Consider the following 26,935-nt stretch of genomic DNA (forward strand, 5'->3'; position numbering starts at 1 on the left):
CAGGGCCCCATTACATAGTGTGTAGCCTGGATTGGGAAGGAAAGGAGAAGAGCCTGCTCAGCCATGGCAGAAAGAGCCCTACCAGCAGTACAAACAAACAGTGACCATTATCCAGGCACTGACCAGACTGTTGGACAGTGTCATGATAGTTATTTCAAAATACCTTTGACTGGACATGAAATGGGGCAGCTGCTGGAGGGTTGTGGGGTTTTTTTGGGGGGGGCTGAGGGAGTGTTGGAGTTCATAGTTTTGCACTAATTTTTCAATTTGGGTGACAGAGCTCTCTTGCTTCTGTAGTGTGGTGAAAGCCCTCAAAGCTAGAAGGCAAGTTGGATTTCCTGACTGAACCTGAAGACAGTCACTAAAACACATCTTACAAGTCTTTGTTTTGAAATGCATTGACCAGTTCTCCTGGCTTTTGCTTCTCCCTGAGCTCTCTGGTACTGGACATAACCAAATATGAGGGAGTGAGGGGTTCACAGCAGGGAAGAAGGATCTTGTCAGAGTTACCAGGTATCAATACAACCTGTATTGGATTTTTTTCATCCCTGCATCCTGTCTTGGCTATAGCAGTAGTTCCCTCAGATATACAGAAGTTTCTCCCCTCATTTGTCCATGAAGAGCTGTGGAGCAGCATGTCTCGGGGGAGAGCAGGAGCACTGAGCTTGCTGTGCATGTCTGGAAGGTAAGAACTTGTCCACCTTATCCCCTTTTGTTAAGGAAACAAACACACCAAGCTCAGTTTCTTTGGTTTTCTCTTCTGAGTTTGTTAATATACAACTTTTTAAAGCACCATTATGGTTACAGCCTGACTGACTGTGAGGAAAGCTCTGCTGTTGGCAGAGCAGCCTCAGCCACCATCCTGTGCTACAGCTGGGGCCAGAGAGCCTTTGGGAAGGACAGGAGGATGTCTGTGTTACTGCCCAGCTGCTGTCACCTCACTGTCAGCTGGGGCTGCCCTTGGGCAGTAGTCACCTCTCTGTACAAAGAGTTAAAAATCTTTCTTTCCAAAGCTAATAGTTCTAGATACTTATCCTATATTTTAAATGTAGAGCACTGTCACTGTTCCCCTGGGCTAATCACTGCCCCTGTCTCCCAGTAGCAAGTGTCCTGCTTTTTGCTAATAAACTAACCTGGAAAGACTAAATTATTCATCTCTTGTGCAATTTTCAGCTTGTGCTTCTAGTGGAAGTAGCCATGGCAGCAGAAGTATTGTGTGTCCAGCAACATTGCTGGGTTGGCTGCAGTGTAACTTTTCTGGGAAGGGCCTGTTAAAAACACATAACTGCTCCCAGCAGCACAGTCCTAAATCCAGCAAAACAGCACTGCCTCAGGTGTGTCCTGAGGGTGGCACACGTACATAGTTCGTGCAGCAAACTGAACTAAAAAACACTCCAGCTGGATAGCAAAGTATATAGGAAATAATTGCAGAACATCAAATTTTAGAACTTGAGCATTTGTTGCTTGTAAAATGAATATACGTTTTTTTTAAATTCTAAAACTACTTTTAAAAGTAGGTCCTTCCTTCACCCTCTGTGGGGAAATGGTCACTCTGGAGGAACTAACCTTTCCAACAGAGGACAAAGTGTTACAGGCTTCAGAGCTTCTGCAGCACAGGGTTTGTGTGTGGCAGTCTAGTTCGTGGTACAGAAGTGCTGCTGCACTAGGAACAGTGTAAATCCAAGTTAGGCACAAGATAGACAGACAGTATGTGATTAGTTATGAGAATAAAAGCTTTAGTGAAAAACATACCAGACATCAGGAGAAAGAGCCTTAGCTGGAGCTGGAGAAGTGGTGTCTGCAGCCGGATCGTGTTTAGGTGCTGTTGAAGATTATTTTAAGGCTCTAATGTTCAAACCAGTTTTTTCCTTTTTTAATAATAAATCTGCAAACACAAACTTTTACCTGTAGTTTAATGTTTATATAGTGATGGATAGCACCTAGAGGCCCCAACCAACATTTGAGCCCCCTCAATGTCTCTGCCCCAAGGAGCTTACAGTCTAAGCATCAAGAAGCAGGAGAGAATAATAACCGTGTTTTCTTTTATAGATCAGTAACTCCGATCCAACACAGGTCAAGTGATTTACCTGCTCTAAGGCACAGATGGTGTGGTGGGAATTAACCCAACATCTCTTGAATCTCTGCTGCAGGTCTCAAGTTAAAAGATGTTCCTTCCTCTCTAGACCACTTTTCTCTTTGTAAAATACAGCCCCTTTGGAATTCTGAGCCTGAAGCTGATTAAGGTTTAGTACTGTTCTCCAAGTCTGGGCCGGAGCTGCAGGGACAGAACAGAGAATGGAGCTGTCAGAAGTGCAGCTGCTTTACACACTTCACTTTTCTGTGGTCATCTCACAGCTTTGGGCTCTGAAGCTGCCACATGACCAGCAGGTCTGGGAGCTCTCTGCCTCAGTCTGGAATGGGATCTCCTGCCTTGGTTTTACATGCTGTGAGAGAAGCCCAAATCTTATAAAGAAGCACCGGTTATGCACTGCTATAACAAACATGTTCTGCCCTTGCCCCGGTCCCCACATCTGAACACTTGTTGCTGGTGAGCACAAGATGGGGTGTTGGTAGGGAAGGCTGAGTGAGCTCTTCCTTTGGGAGCTCCTTGACTTAAACATCCATTCTTCTGCTTTTCTGGGGCTAGAGATTGGCTGCTACGTTCATTTTAGACTTCTGCAGAGCCAGCAGTAAGATAAGGGCTTGTGTTTACATGAAGAGACTGACTTACTATTTTATTTCAGCTTTGGTAACAAAGCTACTTGGAGGTAGCAGCAGGTTCAGATTATTTCTATATGCATCAGCAAACCAAACTAAAATGAGCTGAAAGATGCACGTTGCTGAATTGCCCACTCTCTACCAACGTATATAACTGCAACTAATTGAAAAAAGACAAAGCCATTAATATTTTGCACTTTAAACTAAAGAACTTCAGTTTCATACTTGGTTGAAAGCTTTTGAAATCAGCACCAATCTCATTGTATCACTGCCACCTGCTCAGTCACCAATCCTATGTCTTTTGTCAAATGTGCATAAAACAGGGAGATGTCGGATGCTCCATGTTTACAAGGATAACAAGGATAACTGGAAGGTAAGAATGAACAGCCATTAGCAGATAAATTACTGAACAGTGGTCAATAAACAAATACACATCACCTGTATAGAGCAGTACGTTAATTCCCAAGTTAGGCTGTATTGGTAGTGGAGGTGGCAATAAACAATGGAAATATTGAAGTATCATCACTTGACAAATAGTCCTGCATTGTCAGGGAGCTGTTTATACACGAGGGTAAATGAAACGGCACTGACCATAGAAGCTGAACAGTCATGCATACAAAAGTGATCACTTTTCAGCTATTGCACAAGGAGTGACACTCTTAAGACATACACAGTAGGATTCTTACAAACTGACATCAGAAAGACTGCATGCACCATCTTTCAAGGCCTTATGTGAACTATACGTACACAAGAGTTGCTGTATATTGTAAATACACTGTGGATGTGTATAAATTCACATAAGATTAAAAGATTAATCTGTAAATAGGAAAGTTTCCACCATCTTCTGCTTTATTTTATTCAGAAGGTGTTTTAGCATGTACACTATTTAAGATAAAATGTAGGACACCACTTCAGAGTTGAGGTTTTATGTGAGCATCATAAATGCTTCGGTAACTGGATATTCCCAAGGGACAGGTTTGGTTAAACCAAACTACTAACATGTGAATGTGACTTCTGAAAAGAAGGATATAGAATATGGCTAATAATTTCACATATTTTCACAAGATTAAAAAAAAGCCTTTTCAAGTGGATTGGGATTTCTAAGCACAAATAAAACCACAGATAGCGTGGTGTACAACATTTAAAACCCTGATCGAAATTACTTCAGAATAATTGTGCATTCCCCAAATATATTAGGTTGGCAACAGAGGAAGGAAATGAAAAATTAAATGCATAAGTTGGTCTAAGAGGGGTAAATTCTCTCTGTACCACAAGTTTCATAATAAAATACTGTTGTATCTTTTAATTTTAGACATGAGAATTTTTATATCAGTCTGGTTTGTTTTCTAAATGACTGAAAATTTCAACTAAAAAGGTGTTTACACAATATACACATTTCATTACTTACAAAGAGAAATAAGCTTAAAATTTCATATTAAAAACCTGGGATACAGTAGGGTTAGTAGCACCATGAAAAATGTTTTTCAAAACTGCAGTCTTGTTATTTTAAACATACTCAGTGCGTCGTGTCTTTCTCTGTTCTCTTGGTTGATCAAAAAGGTGCCATTTTGGTACAGGGAGAGAAATGAAAAATTTCATCTTCTGATCCTTTATGAACCTCGAGTGTTCTTTTCTGTTTCCAAGAGGTCAATTCTTTCATCTTAGTCCTGTTGTCAAATATGTACTGAACAACCCTTAGTTTGGCACGTGAGTGAGGTACACTTGAATTTGCACGGTTAAAACAGTTTGGATTAGTTTTTTTCTTTTCTTTCTGCACAGTAGCACCATTGTTGCAGCTGGAAGACAGTGCATCTTAGGAATTTTCAACTGTTTTATAAAACGTTCTCCAAGACGTTACGTCTTCTTCATACAAACTTGACAACGACTAATCCGCGTCCTCAGGTCTCCAGCTTTCAGTGTCTCTGACTGAGGTTTGCTGGTTGACAGACACAAAGGAAAGGTTGGGTTAGCTTTTTTTTTTGTTTACAGACCTGTTCCTTTTAACTTCTACCTAATTCACATTTTAATACAACACTTAAGTACATGAGTGGGGAGTGAATCCTGGATTTGAGAGTTTTCCTTAAGAGTGATTTTTTGTCTGTCCCCAGCACCAGGTGACAGATGCTCAGTCATGTCCAGTGTCAGTGTCCCCAAGGTATGGTAACCACCTGTTTCAGGCTGGCAGGTGATGGAACACAAACACACACTGAAGGGGAGGTGAATTTTGTACATTTGAGATGATATTTCTGAGGTCTTTGTTTCTGTCCTTTGGGTTTCTTAGTTGAAGGGTACTTCATATAACAAGTGCTACAGTAAGAGCTGTATTTAAGTGATGGCTTTACCATATTATTTATTTTTATTCTGAAAGGGTAAGGAGATGGGAGATTAATGTGATTACTTTGTGTAATATGTGCATAAACAGAGTAAGTCCAATTCTTAAATGTTTCTTTAAAAAATATAATGAAGTTGCTTCTATGGGATAGAGAAAATACTAGAGACAGTAAACTCAAAGGTGCATGGTAGTTCCTAGTAGGAAGTTTTTACTAGAGAATTACCACTAATCAACTAACCAGAAATCTGAAGAGTGATGATTAATCATGGCAAGTATCCTGACTGTAGGGGTTACACAAGAAAAGCTTAGGGGCCACCACTGCTCTGTAACACAGTGCACAGTGCCAGCCCTCTGTGACAAAGCTACACTTTTCAAGTAGGTGGCAGTGGGAATATTATGAGGTTTTTATCAGCACACAAACAGGGCAGTAGTTATTTATTCTATGAAAGGAGATGACTTTTCAAAGAAAAAGTTTTGCTACTCCAGTTGAAAGGGAAAGAGTTTGAGGAGCTGAGAGACTCCAGCTGAAATACTGACTGCAGAGAAGCTGAGGACAGAATGGCCACTGGCTTCCTTGCAGCCAAAATGTCATCCTGTTTCCTTCTGCAAAGTGTGGGGGAGAATGCTGGCCATGGAGGGTAGGAAACCTCCTTCACACAAGACTTTTAAAAACAGTTTAAACATCTGCCTTAAAAGGTTTAAGTAGAGTTGATCTTGCCCTTCATACCTGTCTCTTGTTTGTCTGTATTTTTCAAATATGAGTTTATTGAAAGGTCTGCTAAGGAAAAACCCAACAAATTGTTCTTTTAGGCTCCAAATATAGTAAATACAGTAGGACTACTTTCAGAGAAAGTACTGCAACAAAATGTGAATAAGGATTGACACAGAAAAAACCTGACTCCTTTTAAAACAGCATGTGCCCTAGCAAGTTTTTACATATTAAAGGCTTACCAAGGAAACACTTGAAAAACTGGTTGTGAGGGGGAAAACAAGCTAAATTATTTCCCTATACCCCTGTAAACAAATTTCTTTGATCTCTGGCATAAATTCAGTTTCCAAAGTGCTCATTCTGGAGTAAAGCAATAGACAATAAACAGGTTTTCTTACCTGAACATTTCTGACACCTCTACAGTTGCCAGCCAGAAACTGTATGAATTGGCGTAGTAATTACAGGTGCCCCGACCGTGGCACTCGATGAACGGCGCTGAGCGGAATTCCTCCAAACAGGATCCAGGCGATGCCAAGGCCTGTCCAGAGCCCTCTGCTCCAGCACTAGTGTGCTAGTGGAGGAAAGAAAGACACAAACAAGAATCTTAAGTGCTAAAAAATTCAATAGCACAGCATTCAGCTACTAAAAGAGTCGCTGTCCATTCTTGGCAGAGATGATGCGGTGTCAGACACCTCCCAGTTACACTGGGATCTGTGTGCTGGAGAATCCCTGTCAGTCTTGGCTACCTTGGTTAGTGATGGAAGGTAAAGGCTTTCAAATGACAACCCTTGCAGTTCTGAACAACATCCCAAAGCAGTCAGTAGAGGACACAGGTGGGCAGTGGCTGCCTCTGGAGTAGGAGGCAGTTCTTACCATCATGAAAGAGTAGCCGATCCAAAGGGAGTCCCAGCCTGGAGGACATGAAGGAATCTGAATGGTCTGACTGTGGACAGCTATCACCATAGCAGGAGCTTCACACACAACACATCTGGACACAGGGGAAGTAGCAGAGAAACAAATGACATTGAAATATTATAGGAGTATGTTTTATTAAGAATTCTTACACAGAGAAAGGGAAGAAAACTAGCCTGTGAGAGGCCCTCCTATTAATCTGGACTTCTACTTCTCACATATTTTGTAATTGCAGTAAGACAGTATTTTGGAGTGTGAGATCTGTCTGTATTTTCACTACATGGGGTAAAATACTGAAGCAATTCCTGAAACAAAAGCTGGAAGCTCAAAGTCCCCAAGTGAACACCTTACTCCTAGAGCCAATGTCTCCCATGTTCTCTCTCCTGTTCATGGCGATCTTGCTCTGGTTACTACAGAGATCCCCTGGTTGAGGGGAGCTCTTGCAGCCTTTCAGCCTCTCATTACCACTGCTGCATGGACACGGACCCTTTAAGATAATGAATACTTTTAAAACAAGCTATTTTCCTTGTTTTCCCCAGAGCAAAACATGGCAGATTCATCTCCTAGTACCCAACCTGCATGTTGGAAACACATGGATAAGACATTCTATCTATCCAGATACTAAAAGAGACCCGACAGCCTGCTTTGTCTCACCGGCTGATGAAGGGCTGGATGCTTTGCCCAGTCAGTGGCTCCATGCTCATGGGCATTGGCTCTGGAGTCGACAGCCAGTAGGAATAGTCATTCCTTGATGCAAAGTTACAAACATTGTTGATGTTGCAGAACATGAAGGGCATGGTGCTGAACCGCCTGAGACAGCTCCCAGCAGTACCTACAGAGTAAGATACATAAAATGTGACAGCGAAGTTTTCACTTCATTGCTTTTTATAGCAATTCTTTGAGAGCAGTAATTGTGTATTCTTCCTCTCCTCCTGTGAGTGCACAGCATGTGCTATCAGATTGTCACATGTGGGAAAAACTTAACGGCTGTGTTCTGGTTTACATTCTTTCATCCTGAATTATCATGTGCAGCCTCTGGAGACAGCAGATCTTAGTATGCAATCCCCATCCTCCTCCAAGAAATCTCTAAGACTGTCGTATCTTCAGAGAACCAGAGCATTCAAAGAAACAGCTACAACCTCTTTCCTCTTAAAGACAGCGCATACAAAATATCTCACCCAAATCCTGGCCATGTGCTCTTTCATTTCCTTGCACATATAGAAGAGAGAAGCCATCATATATTCTTGATGTTCCCTGTGGACAGAGTGGTGTATCCCTGGTCTGGCTGTGCCGAGTTATAAGGAATCCGTGAGCAACAGAAGCTGTTCCAGGAGGACCGGGTGGGCCTTGTAAGCCATCAGGGCCAGGAGGTCCCTGTACTCCTCGTGAACCTGTTCACATGAGAGAAACACAGCACACAGTAGTTATTAACACCATTTCTTGCTCTTTTAGGACCAACGTAGCTCTGAAAGGCAGCACAGGCCTGCGACTGAGGTGCTGGTGAATTCGGGCACCTGGTATCTGCTCACACCACCCCCTGACATTTTCTCTGTGTTGTAGGGGTATTGTGAAGTTAAATACATTCAGGGCTGTGAGGCACTAAGATAACTGCAGAGGACATGACAGCCAGTAGAATGAGCTCAAATTAGCTTCCCAATTGCAAAATATATCTGTGTGTGCAGCTTAATAAGATGATGTTGAAACATCTTGCTCAAGATAACAAAATAAATGGCAGAGGCAGAAACAGGAGCAAGTCTCACTTTGGGGGCATACTGTGGTAATACTTGAGCCAAAGGCCATCAAAATGAATAGAAAAGCTGCAGCCAGTTTTGGAGTAGGTTACAAAAAGTGGGAATAAGCTAGAACAGCCTTGAATGTGAGCAAAAGTGAGTCAAATGGTTGAGAAATGTATCAGAAAAGGATGTTCTAGAACAGCAATACCAGGAATTATAACTACATATATTTAGACTATGTTATTCTACAGTCATTATTTACATTTTTTCCCTAAAATAACGCTAACAGATTTCATAGAGCTGCTCAGAGAAAACGGAAAACCAGGCATTATGGATTTTTGTATTCTTTTAACTATTAAAATTCTAAACTTTTTCTCACAATTTTTAATATAGAGCTACTTAATATCTATCATCATCTTTAGAAAATTGTCTCAGTACCTATTCTGATTTCTCAAATCCTAGTTCAGGGGTTCTAAGTGATACCTGCATGGTAGCTCGATCTCTGCCTTGGGTGAAATTCTTTCCTTTATGAATCTGTTTTTCCCCATTCATGATTTGCATGCAAAATAAAAATGATTTAACTAATCTCTCTCTTCTGTTTCTTACAATCTTCATTATCTCCTCTACATCATCTGTGCTGTGCTGCAAAGAAGATGCCAGTCAGCTTGAGATAAAGCACTCAACAATATTAATCAGCAATGACCAAGCAATGTGTTGGTTCTGAGAATATTCCAAACCAAAGTATGTTTAGCTGCTTTTAATATTGTTGCATTAAGAAAATCCTAAAATTGTGATTCTATCATTATTCCCACGAGGCAAAGATCTTACTTCCCAGTATTAGCTTGCACTCAGAAATGGGAGTATCTCTAAACACCATACCTGGTTGGCCTGGAAGACCCCTCTCTCCTTTACGTCCTGCTGGACCATCAAAACCAGGTAGTCCATCTCTCCCGGGGTCACCAGGAAGACCAATTGGACCTAGAGTAGACAAAAACATAACTGAAATAAAACCTCTTGAAATCTCACTACAGAATCTTTAAATTGCCTCGGACTTATCTTTTGTTTCTTCATGATATATAAGAACAGGCCATTGAACCAGAAATATATGGTGGAACCCTGCATTTATCAATTAACCCTGCATTTATCTGTTATCTATTAACCCTGCATTTATCTATTGCTTTTTGCTGAGCTCAGTCACTCATCTCTGCAGCCTCTGGATGTGACTGGCATTGCATCCTGCACTCAGCTCTACCTCTATCATTTCCTCTGCAGCCACTCAGGATCATACCTGGCAATCCCTGTGGCCCTGGCAATCCAGCTTCCCCTTTGGACCCAGGCTGTCCTGGAGGACCTGGGGGACCAGGATCACCTTTGACAACAATGCTTCGTCCAATGGTACCTGGTAAACCTGGTGGACCTGAGAGAGAGCAGACTAGTATTAGATAAAGCAAGGTGGAAAAGAGCATTAGAAACAGTTTCTTTATTGCAAGATCAGAAGCCAAGAGCTCCATCAATGGAAAGAATAAGTGTATATATAGGATAAAAAAGTGCTCTTGGTGAACCCCTCAAAGGACCACTCCTGCAGGAGTTAATCCATGTAGACTGGATACAGAGAATAAAATATTTTAGGATTACTTGTAGAGGCTAAAAAGTACACCCTGGAGCTGTGTTGAAGCTGTTGCTCACTTAACTACTTTCATTGCTGGGTGAGACCAACTCAGTCCTCCCTGCAACAAATTCTGCTGGCAGGGAGCAAAAGTGACAGTGCCACTACCCAGGACTCCTACCTGGTGGGCCTGGCAGTCCCTGGCTGCCTGTGAGGCCAGCGGGTCCTGCAGGTCCAGTGGGACCCTTCATACCTGAAACATCAAATGCACACAGTCACACAGTGAAAGAACATGCTGTTTGACAAACTCTGCTGCAGGAACGGCCAAAACAGGCTGTTACTGTGTCTGGAGGTTTTCACTTGAAAGGCTATTTAAATGCCTGGGAATCCCCAGTTAAATACCTGGGAATCCTGGAACGCCTGGAACCCCGGGGTCCCCCTTCATTCCATTCAGACCCGGACGGCCAGGATCCCCCTGGAAAAACAGCCTCACGTTATTCACTCCTCTCCTCTCAGTTTCAGAAACAGAATGAAAGGTGCCTGTGCACAAACAAGCAAACTGGGGGCTGTGAAGGGCTGAGGCACACGGGAACGTGAGGCTGCATCAACAGCTCCAGCTCCCACAGGAATACAGCAGGGACATCCTGCCCAGATACTGGGGGATAATTAAGGAAAAGACTCTTTTCCTTGCTATGAGACAGGGTGTTAGCTACCACATTTTGGCTTTTATTTTATTATGGAAAACTGCATATTCCACCCAAATACATTCCATTTTTATTGCATTTAAAAATTAACAAGAAACTCCATTTCTTGTCCTACCTGGCGTCCAGGTGGTCCTTGATCTCCCTTTGGACCAGTCAGGCCAGGTGGACCAGGTGGACCCGGGTTCCCTTTTTCCCCTTTAAGTCCTCCAGGGCCTGGTGGCCCTCGTGGACCTTCTGGGCCTGGTGCACCTTAACATTGCAGAACAAATATACACATATCAGTACATTTCAACCATTCTCCCCGGGTTCGTGCCTTCAGAATGAGAAAAAAAAAAAAAGATATTTTGGCTTGACTTCCCAGCTCTATTTCAATGCTAAATTCAGGGTCAACAAAAAGGAAAACAAATAGAGGGATCATTTGCACTACCCAAATCAGGAACCAAGGCTCCTTATCTAGCTGAGGAAGAGAAGCAGGTCTTCCCAGAAGGCAGTGCAGCTCACCTGCGTTAGCAGCTTTCCAGTGACCAGAGCGGTGCCTTTACTAGGAGCCAAGAAACCCAAAATTAGATGGTACAAATATCCCCTCTGCTGACCTGCATTGCATTCACCATGTCTTAAGTGCTATTTAACAGCCTGGAGTCCTTTTGAAAGCTAGTCTCAACAATGTAAAATACTGCTGCTTTTTTGCTGTTAGGATATGACACCTATTGAGCAGCCCTTATATACTGTCACCTGACTGCTGGACAGCAGGAAGCTCATCATTCTGCCTTCCCTAAATAATAATCTGAGTTGCAGAAACTTCTTTATGTTGAATCTCCCTCCGACTGATTTGTCTTTCTTCAGTAGAATTACACTCTGTAAATCCAATGGAGGAACTGGGCTGTTCTTTAAATATTTTCCCTTTGCTACAGCAGCATTAAACCAAAGCAAAGCAGTGGATTTAAAAGAAAATTAGGTATCTGCAGAGCTGAAAGATGAGACCTATACCTTTATGCCACCACCTAAATAGAAGGTAACAGTAATTTGTGGCAAAACAAACTGTAAGCAAATGCAGGAACAGCTAGTAACATTTTACCAGTTAGATCTCATAACTGGATTAACAAAAGGATCTCTTTGCAGGCCAGTGCTATGACATTCCCCCCTGCAGTACAACAAATCCAATAATATTTATGAGTGTGCTGGATTTTCAGCTCTTCTGCAACCTTGAATAACTTAGCATCTCCTTTGACATCCTCATAGTCTATATTCAATGAATTAATTTGATGAGTTGTATTTCTGCATGCAAATTTGAGTATAGAATTCCTTCCCTTTTTAAATCAACAGCAATTTTGTACCAGATTTCACACGTATCCTGTAGCAGTTTCAGCTACAGAAAGCATCCCATCATGCAAGGATTTTTTGTGTTCATTTTGTTCTTTTATACTGGTCTAGTACTGTACACATGCAAAATAATACCAGGTTACCATCTGAGGCATGCTAATCAAACACATATGGTCTGCAGGGTAACCATAGTCCTTAAAGAGACAATGACAGAATTACAGGAAAACATCTGTTTCTCTTACATCAAGTGCAAGGCAGTAAAACAAATTGACCGAGTTAAGAGTCTAACCTGGAGGACCTGGAAGGATCAGAGTTCACCAAAGCCCAATGATCGATGTTAGAAGGGTCAGACATCACACAGTACAAAACAAGATTACTAGTTAGAAATAGTACAGATGACAGCATATACACTACACAACAACCCATTTCACCAGCATATTTTGCATTTACAATATAATCCACAGGCATGCATAAAACCACACATGAATACGACAGGAATTTTCAGATACAAGTTATTCTGGTGACTAGGCTCTACTAACTTGACACTTCATTTAACAGCAAACTCAGAGCTTTACTAACAAATGTGTTATTGCTCTAACATTACAGCTAAGGCCTATGGCTGGTTAGTCCTGGCTCACAAGAGGTTTGGTCTATGTAACCATTTCACTGACAATATTCAGCCTCTCAGGGCCTGGAACTTGGCAAACAGGCAGGTGAATTGTGAATGACAATTCTGCTTTGGGTAAGGGGGAAGTCTGACTTAACAGAAGGACTTATCACCACAAATCAGGTGTGAACCTCATCTATCTGTGAATACAATTCTAGGACTGAAAAGTAGGCTTACACCCACTTGGAAATGGAAGGCAGGATTGACATGGATCAAGAGGGCTGCAAATGCTATAGGCAAAAATAAAGCACAACTTGCAAATTTAGAATTTGCTGTCTTTACTGTTGGCATTAGTCTTTCCTGATAAAATTATTCCAAGATGCTAATTTACCTGTTTAAGGATATTATGGAGAATGGCATGTGATAACATCCTTGGAAAAATGATTTAAATGTCCTCTTTCAAAAGGTAAGCTGGTTGTCCCTACTATGCTCCTAAGTTAATACATATTTTAGCTCCCGTGCCACTTGCATCTTTCATGTCAGTGAAATGATTTAAATATATCAACATACCACCATGCAATTTGCAGCTAAAAACTACAATAAATACACAACAGGTTTACCTCACAGCACTACTTCTTACATATTTGATAAATTATTTCAAATACTAACTGTAAACAGTTGTTAAAAATAATGACATGGACATTTCATTGTTACTGTTAAGTACTTATAAACTATATTTCACTGATAGGTAAGTTTTGCTATGATTTATAAATCTATTCATCACTGAATTCTGGCTGAGCACAAACACAGGGTGGAACAAAATGTGAGGCAATTGCTGAGCTCCTCCCAGCACCCCCATGATGGCAGCACTCCTTTAAAGTGTGGTTACTGCTTGGGTGACCACAGTTAAATTAAAAGGTAAAGCCACATTCATTTTTTTATATGACTGCATAAAGCTGGGATTCAAACTTTAGGGGCTGCCACATTTGCTACCTCACAGTGCTTAGGACAGCAGGCTAAAAACTGAAATGTATTCCTCTATGGAATTTTCCTGACGTTTCTTTGCTTCCTGAAAGTCATCACAGCAAAACCTAAAGACATCATTATTAAGTAGATATACCAAGTCATTTTCAATCCAGACACAGACGTTAAAAATCCTCCCAAGTGCCAGTTTGTGTTCCATGTTGATACTCCAAAGTTAAAATAAACTTCTGAAAACAACCATGTTCTCACCAATCCTGTCCCCCTGCCCTAGTCCCAGGGAGGGGAGGGCTGTGAGCTTTATTTTAATTAAATACTTGTAAAAGGAAGAACTTTCCTCGTTTCCTCTAAATGTTCTGATGAAGCAAAGCAATGGAACTAAGGATTTCTCTTCACTGAAAAGTTACAGTGCTCTAAGTTGTGAATGTAAAGCATCACTCTTAGTCTATATAAGTTTTCCACAGACACTGTTGGTATAAAACAAATATCTAATTTATTTGAGCCACTTGAGAGTGTCCAAAATCAAGAGTGGCAGGTGTTACAAAAATGAAGGGTGCCACTTGCCCAAGCTGCAATACACAATCATACAGCAAAGGCACAGGAGGACAGTGCAATGTGCTTTCTAAAAAAAGATGAAAACCACTATATATTATTTTCAACTGCACTGAGAATAAATTTGCTAAAACAAGTTTCGCAGCTGGGGACTTTATAAAAGCCTTGCAAATCTGGACCCACGTGGTTTTCCACCACGGGCAGAGCAATTCTATGTCCTTCCAGTGTTGGTCCCACAACAACATGGAGGAGGTGGCTGAAAGCAAACTCTGAGGGTTTTTTTTCCACCACAAATTAAAAGGTACGTCTGAAAAATGACTCCGCATATCTACTTTTAGACAATACAAAAGTATATAAGTTCATTTTCATGCAAAGTTATTATTTTGGAGTTACAGGGCTAACCTGAGGGACCTGGGAGTAGGGGGTCAGAATTCACCAAGGTCATCATTAGAACAAGGGGAAAAACATCAAAATTGTTAGAAATATCAACAAACTAACATATTCAACTAAACCTTTCTTTTTAGATTTAGCTCAATATTCCTTTACATACAGTGTGCAAAACACCAAACTATTATTATTCAGAGCAATGAAAACAGACATGTGGAGTAACAGCAATATTCTGTTGCCCTGGAAATTGGCTTAATTTTATAATCAATTAATAAATCTGTCCCCAAACCATCTATCAATGTTTATTTTAGGGACAACTCAACTGAAGTCAGAGAGCTACATCATGTTTGACTTCATCACTGTTACTAATCTTAGAATATACACAGAAGTCAACAACAAACAGTGTACGCAAACAGCTTCTGGTTTTATTTCTGTCCCTGGAAGGGGTAATTTGACAGCCACACAGCTGCTTTTATGACTAACTGCCTTATGTTGAAATGTTACAAAATCAGCCTTCCAACAATAGACTGTGTTATCATCAGAAACAAAAGGCTGGAGTGCTGATTGTACCAGAACTGCAATAATAGTTTGGTTTATCCACATTAGTTCACACGTAACTGAGCAAAACAAATGCTTCACTTTATACATTGCATGCAACAAAAATGGAAATAAGAGAAAGAGAGAGAGAACATGGCTGAGCAGAACCTCACTGATTGTTCCCCCCTGTGCCAATGCTCATAAATCTGCACAAAATGAGCCCCATCATTTCTCCACCTCCCCAACTGATTGGAATCAGTAAGAACTTGATTTCTACAGGGAAGTGTGAACAGGATGAGAAGCTCCATAAAACCCCAGTGCTGCAGCAGAACAGAGAGTCTTAGTTGGCACTTTTATTATACATCAGATACTGCTTTGCTGATTTACTTTAATTTTTTTTTTAGAGTTTGGAGATATCCTCTACAAAGAATCTTTTAAAAAGGAAAGCCCATACTGTTAGAGACCAATCAGGTTCCTGGGGCAAAATTTTAATTGCTGCACCACTCTACATACAGAAAAATTACAGAAAGTCAAAAGCAAACTTGGAGGACCAATTTGCTGCAGGGATGCTCCACTGCCTGGTTAGAGCCCCTGGGGTACAGCAGGGAGTAGGTTCCTCCAGCAGAAAGGGGGAGGGCATGCACGCCTCATTCCACTGACCAAACAGGAAAACAGGAAGACATTGTAACTGGCTGTGCATTATTAACCCATGGGGCTGTTTCACACCAGTCACACCCAAAGCATGTTTAGGATACAACACAATTCAAGTATTTTTACTAGGACTAAAAGAAAACCTCATTATACTGGCAAACAGCAACCCAGTTTTTAAGGTGTTATAAATTAAAAACAAATGTTGTTTACAATGACTCATTTTTTGAATGCACAGTTAGGGTAGATGAAGATGAGTTCATAGCCCACTCTGCACAAGAAAAAGCTCATACTGCCATTGAGAATAATAACATATGACAATTCCAGTTCTGGGGAAAATATTTTGATACAATTCCATTCTAAAAAACATTTTTCAGTGGGACAGCCTCCTCTTGTATCAGAAGCAAGCATGAGGAAAAAGCAATTCTTATAATCTTTCCAAATGTGTACTGCAAAACTAAACTCTCCCTTGATACCCAAAGATGAACAATATATGTGTGTAGCAGCTATTTTACCAATATACTAACTCAAAACTAACTCTCCTCAGAAAAGTCTTTAAATAAAAGAATAGTTTGAGGGCAGTAAAGGGCAATAAATAAAAATATTACTTCACCATTAATATGCAAAGAAAAAAAATCTGTCATCAACCAATGGCTTGGTTTGAAAGCAGTCTCCTTTAGGGAGAATATCAAGCCTGTTAAGTGAGATGAGTCTCATTGGTAGCAAAGTACTTCTGGATTCAAGATACAGCAATAAGCTTGAGCCAGAGCTGTGACAGGTTCATTAAAGTTCAATATTTTCAAGAGCAGTATCTAAATTCAAATGAACATTCTGTAACACACACACACACAAAAAATCAAACTCTAATACAGGCAAGGTAGTTGCTCAGCCACGTTAACTCAGTATAGAGTTTTCTCATTCCCAGAATTAGCTGGTGCAGGAACAAAATGCAAACATGGAATGGGAAGATGAACACGGAGTCCACGGGAGCCACAGGACACAATGGAGCAATGACTTGTGTTACATGAGACGGAGATGAGCAGCTATCCGACCGGATCATGCTGTGGTGCTAGTGGGAATTTGATTGTCATGACTCTTACAGTGATGGGGTTTGTTACTTTTGGGTTTTGTGCACGATGACATTTGCTGATCATGTGACAAGTACTGCAAAGGTGTCAGACGTTCAGAGGTCGGTGCCGTGCTTGCGAGGTGATTACTGGGACAGCATGCGGAGAACCGCCCGCTCAGCAACGCCTTCGATTTTTGCTGCCAGGTATCAGAAACTCAGAGAAACTGGGGCTGTTTCATTTTTAGATACTGTTACTTTTGGCAACAAAATGCTCTGGTTGCCCACAGACCCATGCCATGGGGCTTGAACTTATCCATCCAAATAAACTGAGAGAGTTTGAAGGCTGATGACCTACCAGCAAAATATCAAAGTGTCAAAGATGTTTGCAGGTATGGATCATGCTCTTACCTGGCCTTCCTGGAACACCTGGTGGGCCAGGGCTACCTTTAGGACCTTCCAGAGGTGGCCCTGGTAATCCTGGTGGACCTGGTGGACCCTGTAGACCAGGGAATCCCTGGAAACCTGGTTCTCCCTTCAGACCTGGAAGTCCAGGGGGCCCTGGTGGGCCAGGTAAGCCCAGTTCTCCTTTTTGCCCTGTAAAACCAGACAGCCATGTTACAGTGTTAGATTCTGTTACAAAAGGCCAAAAGTCAATTTGCAGAGCCATTTCTCTCTCTTGCAGAAGGTCCAAGTCTGGCCACAGCTCCCCTGTCAGTCAGACAGGGTAAAATTGTCTAACATTCAGGAAAGAGTTAAGGCTAATAATTCTTGCAGGAGAAAGCAGTGTACCTTCTGACATGTTAAAAAGTCTTACTAAGTGTCACTTCACTACTCGGTGATGCTGTAAGTCAGAAACATCCTCTGAGATTGTAAGTCTATAAGCAAAACTCTCTGTGAAGAAATCTGTCTATATTAAGACTTCATAATTTTTTTTTTTAGATATTGCTGAAAGTTAAGACATACTTGCAAAACTTTAAAATAAGCTGGAGGAATTTAGGAACTTTAATGTTACTGGAAAGGAAGCAATATAGCAAGTAGCTATACTTTTAAAGCAACTTCATTTCTCATCTGTTGTATGAATGCTTTATTTACTGAGACAAATCAGCAAAGTTCCACACAATGCACTAGGCTGTAGTCCTGTGTGCATTTATTCTGGCTGCATAATTGCTAGTTTACAAAATTCAGTGGTCAGTAATAAACGTCTTTATTACTGTGGTTAATTTAAGACAGTCTGCTGAGAAAAAAAATTGTTATTTTAGTTGTTGCCATGACATTCATTTGTTGCAGAGCATACAACACACCCTTCTTTTTTTTTGGTGTATAAATGTATTTTACATTCAACCTTTTAACAAGGAGCAACAGGGAAACTTTACCTGACAATCCTGGGAGTCCTGGAGGTCCTGGGCGCCCAAAACCTGGTAAACCTGAAAAGAAACACATTCAGTTAATAATGAACATCTAGCTTTCAGGTCTCCAGGAATGGGAATGTGAGGCTTAGAACAATGAAAATGCAGTTCATCTAAATCTGCGATTCCTTGAGATTCCTGGGATTCTCATGCACTCACCAGTCTTCACCAAAGCCAGAGGTTTTGCTGTTGAATGCATCTGTAACTTCCACAAGCATTTCCATCCATTCCCAATCCATGCTCTTTCAGATTTTGGGATATGCTATGTTTGCATTTTTTGTTTGGGGTTCTATTTTTAGGGCAGACATTACACTGTTTATGCACCCTGTAACTGAGCTGAAACAATACAGCCAACATGGAATACAGGAACGGGGCTGGTGTTGAAGTCAGGTAATAAAATCTAAGAGCTGATTGAATTCTTGTCCTGTGCTTCACTGGCACCTCTGTGAGCCACCCAGCAGCTGGGAACCACAGGAGCAGCTCTGGAGGTGTAAGGGCAGTTACAGGGAAGAAAGGACAGAGTAAGCAGAACATCCCAAAGCAGAGTCAAGAGGAGAAAACAAAGAGGAAGGACACCTAACCTGGTTCACCCTTCTGACCCGCTGGTCCCGGGATCCCGTCTCGGCCGGGCTGTCCCTTCTCCCCTGAGGGACCGGGAGGGCCAGGACGACCAATATCACCTAAGAGGGGAACAGAACACATTTAGCACAGCCATGCCTAACCTACAACAAAAAAAAGCAGCATCCTCCCTCCCCACCATCTGAATCTGAAGGTGTGGCAGTGCAATACAAGATTCACAGGAGTGTAATCTTAAAATTAAGACCTTTCTCTCTCTCTTCTGGCAGTTTAGAAGAGGCTTTTAGGCATGTGACCTTTCAAGCAGTCACTGTTTGCTAAAAATAATATAATGCTTCCCTTTAGAGTAAATTAAGTCTTTGCTCCTATATAAACAGGTTAGACCACTGGAGTACTTAACATAAATAAAGCTTGTAAATACTGAAACAATTAACTTGTTGTTTCAATAGTCAATATTGAATTGACTATGACAGTAGACACAAGTCCTCAAAAGAAAGTTAAAACTTCTTTCTTTTCTGTTTAATTTCAGTGAATTATGTGTCTGCAATGACAGCACCCATGTACATATAGATGCATTTTCAAGATGTTAAAAAGAAGATGTTAAGAAGAAAGGAAGTGGCTTCATGTGTTATGTTTTTCACAGAAGCTGCTGATCTCTGCTGCTCTGTTCATGCTCACCTACTGGCCCAGGTGGTCCAGGCAGGCCAGGATTACCTGGAGGCCCCTCAATACCTTTTGGTCCTGGAATTCCTGGTGTTCCTGTGAAGCACAGGCATTTCAATAAAATTAAGCACAAAACTGTTTTTTTCAGCAGATCTTGAAATGCCACAATCTGAGATGCCCGGAGTAACAAATGAGCTAATTTTACCAAGAGATTGTAATTGTGCTCATTTTGCAGATTTACAGCTGACCAAGGATGTGAATTGTAAAGCAAAGAGTGTACAGAAACAAAACACACTAGCACAGCTGTCCTTACTGGAACTCTCAAAACTGTCTTCCTAATTGTTGAGTGCCCATGGCCAAGGACACAGCAAGTCTGGCAGTCTGCTAGAAAATTATTATTTTAGAGACAGGTGTTTCTGCTTGACAACAAATTGGAAGCATTATGAACTGTGATTGGATAGTTCTTCCCCAATCCTCTTTTCCTTTTCCTGAAAAAGGATCTTAATAAAAACAGTCTTAAGAGTTTAGACTGCATTCTCACCCCTACAGCATGAGCTGAGTGGGAGGTAGGAAAACCAACGATCTGTTCAGTGTCTGCTCTGAACAGCACCTGAGCCTGACCAAGGCAGTGTCTCAATACACTGTTCTGGCTGTTCAGACTCTTAGGCACAACATGAAGCAGAGGGTAAAACCTGTCAGGTTCATGGTCATAGTTTTGTTCTCTTCTGAGCTTCCTGCTGCCATGACCAAAGTTATAAATTCCCTAATTTCCTACATCAAAGCAGCTCAAGCATAATTGTACAACAGGTAAAAACTTTGTTTCTTTAAATTGTGAATGAATAACTGAGATATACCTGTGAACAATCTCTACTAATATTTTTTAGAGAAGATCGCAAAACCTAACAATTATGTTTCAGAGATTTCTCTTTACAACATACTTTTAGACAGTAAATGGTATGAAAAACAAGCTCTGTTTTCCTGATAGCACTTCTCTATTGATTCATGAAGGAAAAATATGGACACGAGTATTTGTGGGTCAGAGGATGTGAGAGTCTGATTGCTGTGGAGAGTGGGGAGCATTAGCTAACACAACTGCTACATCCCCTCAGAGCAGATGAATAATTTCAGAAGGCACTCTTAAGAGATGCATTCCCACACTTACTGTTGCCAATTCCAACAGCACAAAGCTTAGAAGCAGCAGACTGCCAGAAACTCTGAAAGAAGCTGGAGCCCTCCCCCAGTTACCCACTGTGTTTAGCTGTGTGTACCAATATAAGCAGGAGGGAAAATGAAAAAAATCTGTTGAGAATTACCTGGGAATCCAGGAAGGCCTGGTTCTCCTTTTGCACCTGGACTGCCTGGAAATCCAGGCAAACCAGGATTTCCAGCTATACCTTTACTGCCTGGACTACCTGGGTATCCAGGCAAACCAAGGTCACCCTAGAAAACACAAAGCAGAAATAAGAACCCAGTCTTTATAAGATGGGTAAGCCTTTCTTGTATGTTCCCTGTCTTACCATCACATAAAGGTCATCATTATATTGAGTACACCTCTCCTTATATCCAGGTAATGTCAAACATCTCAACAGAAAATTCATCGGAAGTAGCAAGAGTAAAGACTTCAACAGTTTTCCCCTATAATTTTGTACAGAGTATCATAGTTTTTCCTCAGAACTGGCCTACACTGAGAAAAAAGTGTCTGCCTTTTTTCAAGAAGAAACAGAGATTTTTACCCCATGATAATGCAGAATAATAATAAAAAAAAAGAAGTCTGTGGAGCTTTAATCATGCAATGTTTTTGCTAAATTAATTGTGCTCAACATCAGGTGTAAGGCATCACTGAAGACTGCAAGATATTCTGAAGATCTTTTTATCCCTTTTTTGTGGCTGGCAGAAAGGATGACATACATAAATGTTAATGCAAATATTTTATATAGACTTAAAAATTTTAAGCAGCAGCAATCATGCTATATTATTAGTAATCTATTCTTAAATGCAAGTTGTCTTAATTTTTTAATAATTAACTACATAATTAGACACAGGAACAATGTGATACTAATTGTATAAATCCCTAACAACTATGAAAGTGTCACAGGGAAGACTAGGCCACTAACTGAACCCAGCTTGAAAAGTCTGATAAACTATCTTCTCCTTTAACATGATTAAATTATATATAAATATTTTCACCTTTAAAATTAGAAATTTTTGCTCCCACCTGAAAAGAACAAACCACAGTCAACCCTGCTTGTTATTAATATACTTATATACATACTTACAGTTATATATAATAGATATTAAGCAATAGTTGAAAAAAAAATAATCAACAGAGAATCTAATTTCCTCATGGACTTTTCAATCGAAAAATTTTGTAAAGGTACCTTTGGTCCAGGGGGACCAGGAATACCAATGGTTGAAAGACCAGGGTCACCTTTCTCCCCTTTCAGTCCAGGAAATCCCGCAGGCCCAGGCTGCCCTGGACGTCCTGCTATTCCTTGGCTGCCTTTAATCCCTGGGGGGCCTGTCCAAGAGATAAAGTACAAGTTTTATAAATATAAATAAAACTTCTGCAGTAATTTACAGAAATCACTCAAAGCACAGTAACTGAACTAGAAAGGACTAAGAATTTCACTGGCTGGCTTTGAATACCTAATGTGTTTTTATTTTTAAAAACAAACTAAACTAATTATCTAAAAATCTCAATTATGTATTTAGGGCTTTATGTATCCCTCAACTTTATTGCTCTTTATTATTACATAGTACATACAAGCAGCTCCATCTTTGTACTATATAAAAGGAAAACACTGTCCCAAATTAAGTAAAACACAAGCACAGAAACTAACCTGGAAGGCCCATCTCTCCCATAGCACCTTTTAATCCTGGAGGTCCTGTTGGTCCTGGCTGCCCAGGAAGCCCCATGTCTCCCTTGATGCCTAGGAGAGGTGTGATTTAGTTAATTAATGGCAATAATTAAAAGTTTCAGATATTCATGCATTCTCATATGAATCTGCTTGTCATCTAATTACAAAGGCAGTGGATTTGAAGTTGCTTTAGGCCTCATACTGCTCCTACATGCTTTTTCACACTCATTTGTAGTAAAATATTAAAGACCTTCAGTTTGTTCCAAGCAAAAATTCGATCAGGGCAACTGCTTATTTGTTTTGAAGATTAGTCTAATGAAATGGGTCAAATCTCAGTCCATGATTTAGCCACCATCTGAAACTATTTGGTACTGGTGTGACTTGGTCTCTCCTGAGTTGTTCTGCAGAATGAACACATTATCTCTTTCTTACCTGCAACAGGTATTGAGCAGCTTCTATTACAGAATTAAATGCAACCTACAATGCCCAAACTAGTTTGAGTCCTGGATGGTTAAAAATATTCCCCAAGCCCAACAAGATATTTAGAGCAAGACCTACATTAGACACAGCAAGCAAGGACTCAAGATCTCGGAGAAATTGTTACAGCTGTGGGGAGAAACAGTGCAGAATAGAATTTGTTTTCCTGATCCTTGCAATTCTTTAAAGCAAAGATGTGACACCCAGAAACACCTTCTGCAATACATTCATTTGGCCATTTGGAAAGTATAATCATTAACAATATAAGAAATAAACATTTGAAACAACAGGTCCTGTTGGCAGATCCTGCAGTCGTGTTGCTTGCTGAAGCAGCAAAGCACTTTTCCAGTCATCCTAAAAGCTACCCTAATCTTCAGTGGGATCAGCTTAAAGCAGCTTTTGGGTCTGTTTGAAGGAAAGAGCTCCAAGCATGCTGTTTGGATAATGACTTTGAATGTCCCAAAAGTGTGCTGCAGTTTTAAGTGTAAATTTCTAAGCTTTGCTTAGATATACCTGGATTAACATCCCAATTCCATGTTATGAAAGCTCATGCAAATTCTCACTCAAAGCTGTCCCTCTGAGGCCTTGTTTACTGACCTGGCAATCCTGGCACACCTGGTGGGCCACTAAGTCCTGGTGGGCCTGGGTCACCTGGGAGTCCTTGATAACCTTTCTGTCCTGATAAACCAGGAATACCTCAAAGGAAAAAGATACAGTTTATTGTTATTACTATTACTACTACTGTATGTTTTCTTTCACCTTAAAAGATCAGATGTAGCTATAGGTGAAGAAAAATCCAAATAGGGATTTTTCTTCAATAAATATAATTCCTCCTAGTTTAGCAAAGAGAAGTATCACAGAACACAAAATATTGGTTCTGGAAAGATTAAAATTACTACAGAACAGGAACAATATAAGAAAGAAGAGGAAAAAGTAACTTTCTGACTACTTCAAATACACTTCATTCAGAAGGACTGTCTTTCAGATGAGCAGATTCCATGCTATCCTTTCTGTATTCACCCTGATTATTTATATACAAGTTTAATTACATTGCTACACCAGAATCACTTTGGGACTAATACATTATAAAAAGCAAAGCATGTGTTTTAGCAGATTTTTCCAAATTCCATGTGGTTGTTATCCCATACAATGACTTTGTGTTGCCCTGCCTTAAACCTGCTTCTACAGCTCTTACTTAACAGAGGGGAAAGAAAGAAAAAGGAAAGTAGTGTCCTAGGATCCTACCTAGGCTTCACAGAAATTAATACAATAGATAAATTAGCACAATAATGGTTGGGACAACATTAGGGAAAGGCATTCTGGTTCTCTGTAGGGTAGAATATTTTTACTCTTCTCAAGACTCAATTAGAGTTCAAAGGAGATATTAGAACCCCAAGTGGAGGAGGAGTGGAAAGCCACCAAAAGTGAGAGAGAAAACAGACTGGGAAAACAGACTGGGAAAAATTTTCAGACTGGGAAAAATTTTCAGACTGGGAAAAATTTTCAGACTGGGAAAAATTTTCAGGCTGCCAACTTCCCAAGTAGAAACACACACACAGATGACATGTAGCTCAGAGGTGGGTAAACTTAGAGACACCCAAAGGGAGAATCTGGAGGTGGTGCATGAGCAGATGACCTATGTAACTTCATCCTAGAAGGGAAAGGCCCGAAGGCCTTTGAGGCAGCAGGAATGCAGCCAGTGCAGCAGCCATGACAACTATCTCTCATCTTGCTTAGGAATAACACCTAGAAGACTGAACTGTAATCCTGCTGAAAGCACCTCAGTGCTATTACAATATTGCCATGTGCCAAATAATAGTATCATTGCAAACTAACCATACAGAGGAACTTGGCCATATAACCCCTTTAAAAAGGCCTAAAATATAAGACCCGTAAGCCACAATCAAATTCTCAGTTTATTTTTTTCTATAAGAAAGAATGAACTGTAATAGATTCAGTCACAGCTCACTATTATCTGTAGAGGACAAACCACCTCCCCAGACCACATGCAAAGTTCTTTACCTGGAACACCTGGCTCTCCTTTTTCTCCTTTTGCTCCCAGCTGTTTTGGATCAACTTTTCCGGGTGGACCTGGCAGACCTGCTTCACCTTTGATGCCTTTCTGTCCTACCGGTCCAGGAGGCCCCGGCGGACCAGGCAACCCACTGTTACCTACAGCAGGAACAGATAACAAAAGGGAAAAGAATATAATCCTTAAGGTAGGCTAATACATTTGTAATGCTTTTTCTTACCCAGGGAGTCCATGATTTAGTCATGAAGTTGGAATTCACTAAATGATCAGTCAGTTTATGCAAGGTTGCTCACAAGCACCTTTAGCCCTGGAACAAAGCTGAGGGATGGAGAGCACGGGGGTGTCTGTGAGCTCTGGGCAGCCCAGCACAGAGGAACCAGCTGTGTCTGTATGAGCCACGTTCAGAGCTCCCAGAGCCCCACCACAATGGGCCACCAGCAACAGCTACAGCAGCTTTGGATTCACAGCCTCCCTGTTCCAGGGAGATAATTGGGGTTTTCTTCTACCAAACTCTTCTTCTCCAACAAGGGGGTTAGGAAAATGCAGATTGAAGAGTTTCTCTGTGATACCTACAGAGCTGATTTTGGATAACTCCGTAACCCAAAGCTACTGATTTTCTTCTTTCTGTTCCTTTAAGCAGACTTCACAACACACTTCAGAAATATTGCTTTACTTCAATGCCATCCATCCGAAGGAAAAGTTTTTAAAATAGCTAACAATTCATGACATCAATTAAACAGTGTGACTGAATGCTATGGCTCAAAACTCCAAAGCAATTCTGAACATCAGCACTGTCAAAAGAAGAAAACTTAAGCAGGTCCCAATAATGAAGATCTAGATGTTAGTATTACAAATCCTCCTTCCACACAGGACGTGGAAAACAGCATTCTGCATTCTCTTCTGGGGTGTATAAAACAAACATTACCTTTCAAGCCAGGCAGGCCATTTCTTCCAGGAGTTCCTGGAGGCCCTGGAGGACCAGGAGCTCCCATGACGCCCATCTCACCCTTGGCACCTAAAGGCATTGAATCACTATTGTCATTCTGAACAAAACCTCAAGACCTACCAGTACCTTAATTTTACTTTCCCTGCCCCTCTATGGTATTTATGAACCAGCACATACATATAAAGCCTGTGTTAAGGCAATTACAAGCACTCAGTTCTTGTATAGATCTAAATCAGATACAATGACACTTGAAAATTGTGGCAAATTTTCCACAGTTAAGTCCTGGGAAGAAAATTTGCAGTGCTCTGTTATGGCAGAAAGCATATTTGTACCTTCACGAAGTTTAGTTCCCTGGTTTGAAACACAAATACTTGTTTGAAGCAAACTTGAATTTAGTGAAAGCCAAGAAGACAATTAAGCACACACTACTTTTAGAATGTTTTGTATTGTCCCCTCTATCAAAAAGAGGGACTCTCACTTTTGAGATTTCTGTTTCAAAGGACAAAACAGACTAGCTTAACTGAGTAGTCTAACATGTAGAATAAGGAAAGTAACATTTAAGACTATGTAGCATTCGTAATTATTTTCTTTAAACAAATTTTATTTCTAAATTGTAGCAGTGACTAGAAAAAAATCACAAAATAAATTAGAAAAGTATCATAACAAAGATGATCAAAGTCACATTTGAAAGTTATGAAACAGAATAACGTGTACAATATCTGAATCAAGTTACATGGAAAAGTGGAAAGGTAACAAGGATTTTAATGCAACAAATTTTGTTACAATTTTTTTAAAAGTATGAGATGTAACAGTTACATGTATCCAACTTTAAATAGGTAGGATAAACATCAAAGTTCAATAAGCTGTCATGGCCAAGCATAAAGAGCATCCATCTGTAACTACAGTTTGGTTTTTGTCCACAAGTAAAATATATGAACTTACCTGGAAATCCAGGTATTCCATCCCTGCCAGGTGGCCCAGGTGAACCCTGAGGCCCTGGTAGACCAGGGGGTCCTGGATATCCGGGGGTTCCTCGGTCACCTGGAGGACCAGGAACGTCGAAGCCTGGAGGACCTGGATCCCCTTTCTCCCCTGGGATGCCTTGCAACCCTAGAGAATGTTGTTAAGACACAATCTCTTAGAAAAGTCAGGCAAGGCTGAG

General features: G+C 40.7%; 1 protein-coding gene across 3 annotated transcripts in view; it reads right to left on the reverse strand.

Moving 5' to 3' along the window:
* Positions 1–1,896: 1,896 nt before the first annotated feature.
* Positions 1,897–26,935, reverse strand: part of COL4A5 (collagen type IV alpha 5 chain) — a 79,683-nt gene continuing 54,644 nt past the window's right edge. For all 3 annotated transcript variants that reach the window (XM_064669817.1, XM_064669820.1, XM_064669818.1), the window contains 21 exons: positions 26,716–26,883; positions 25,753–25,842; positions 24,818–24,967; positions 23,393–23,491; positions 22,301–22,390; positions 21,839–21,978; positions 20,774–20,900; positions 19,476–19,556; positions 18,803–18,901; positions 18,189–18,239; positions 17,224–17,409; positions 10,830–10,963; positions 10,413–10,485; positions 10,192–10,263; positions 9,693–9,821; positions 9,284–9,382; positions 7,850–8,062; positions 7,326–7,503; positions 6,633–6,747; positions 6,158–6,330; positions 1,897–4,654 (listed from right to left, as the gene is read on the reverse strand). In XM_064669817.1, coding sequence (XP_064525887.1) covers positions 4,573–4,654; positions 6,158–6,330; positions 6,633–6,747; positions 7,326–7,503; positions 7,850–8,062; positions 9,284–9,382; positions 9,693–9,821; positions 10,192–10,263; positions 10,413–10,485; positions 10,830–10,963; positions 17,224–17,409; positions 18,189–18,239; positions 18,803–18,901; positions 19,476–19,556; positions 20,774–20,900; positions 21,839–21,978; positions 22,301–22,390; positions 23,393–23,491; positions 24,818–24,967; positions 25,753–25,842; positions 26,716–26,883 — 2,549 coding nt within the window. In that variant the 3' untranslated portion in view covers positions 1,897–4,572. The remainder of the gene's footprint in view (positions 4,655–6,157; positions 6,331–6,632; positions 6,748–7,325; positions 7,504–7,849; positions 8,063–9,283; positions 9,383–9,692; positions 9,822–10,191; positions 10,264–10,412; positions 10,486–10,829; positions 10,964–17,223; positions 17,410–18,188; positions 18,240–18,802; positions 18,902–19,475; positions 19,557–20,773; positions 20,901–21,838; positions 21,979–22,300; positions 22,391–23,392; positions 23,492–24,817; positions 24,968–25,752; positions 25,843–26,715; positions 26,884–26,935) is intronic.

The sequence above is a fragment of the Pseudopipra pipra genome, chromosome 13, assembly GCF_036250125.1.
Source record: "Pseudopipra pipra isolate bDixPip1 chromosome 13, bDixPip1.hap1, whole genome shotgun sequence".
Classification (NCBI taxonomy): domain Eukaryota; kingdom Metazoa; phylum Chordata; class Aves; order Passeriformes; family Pipridae; genus Pseudopipra; species Pseudopipra pipra.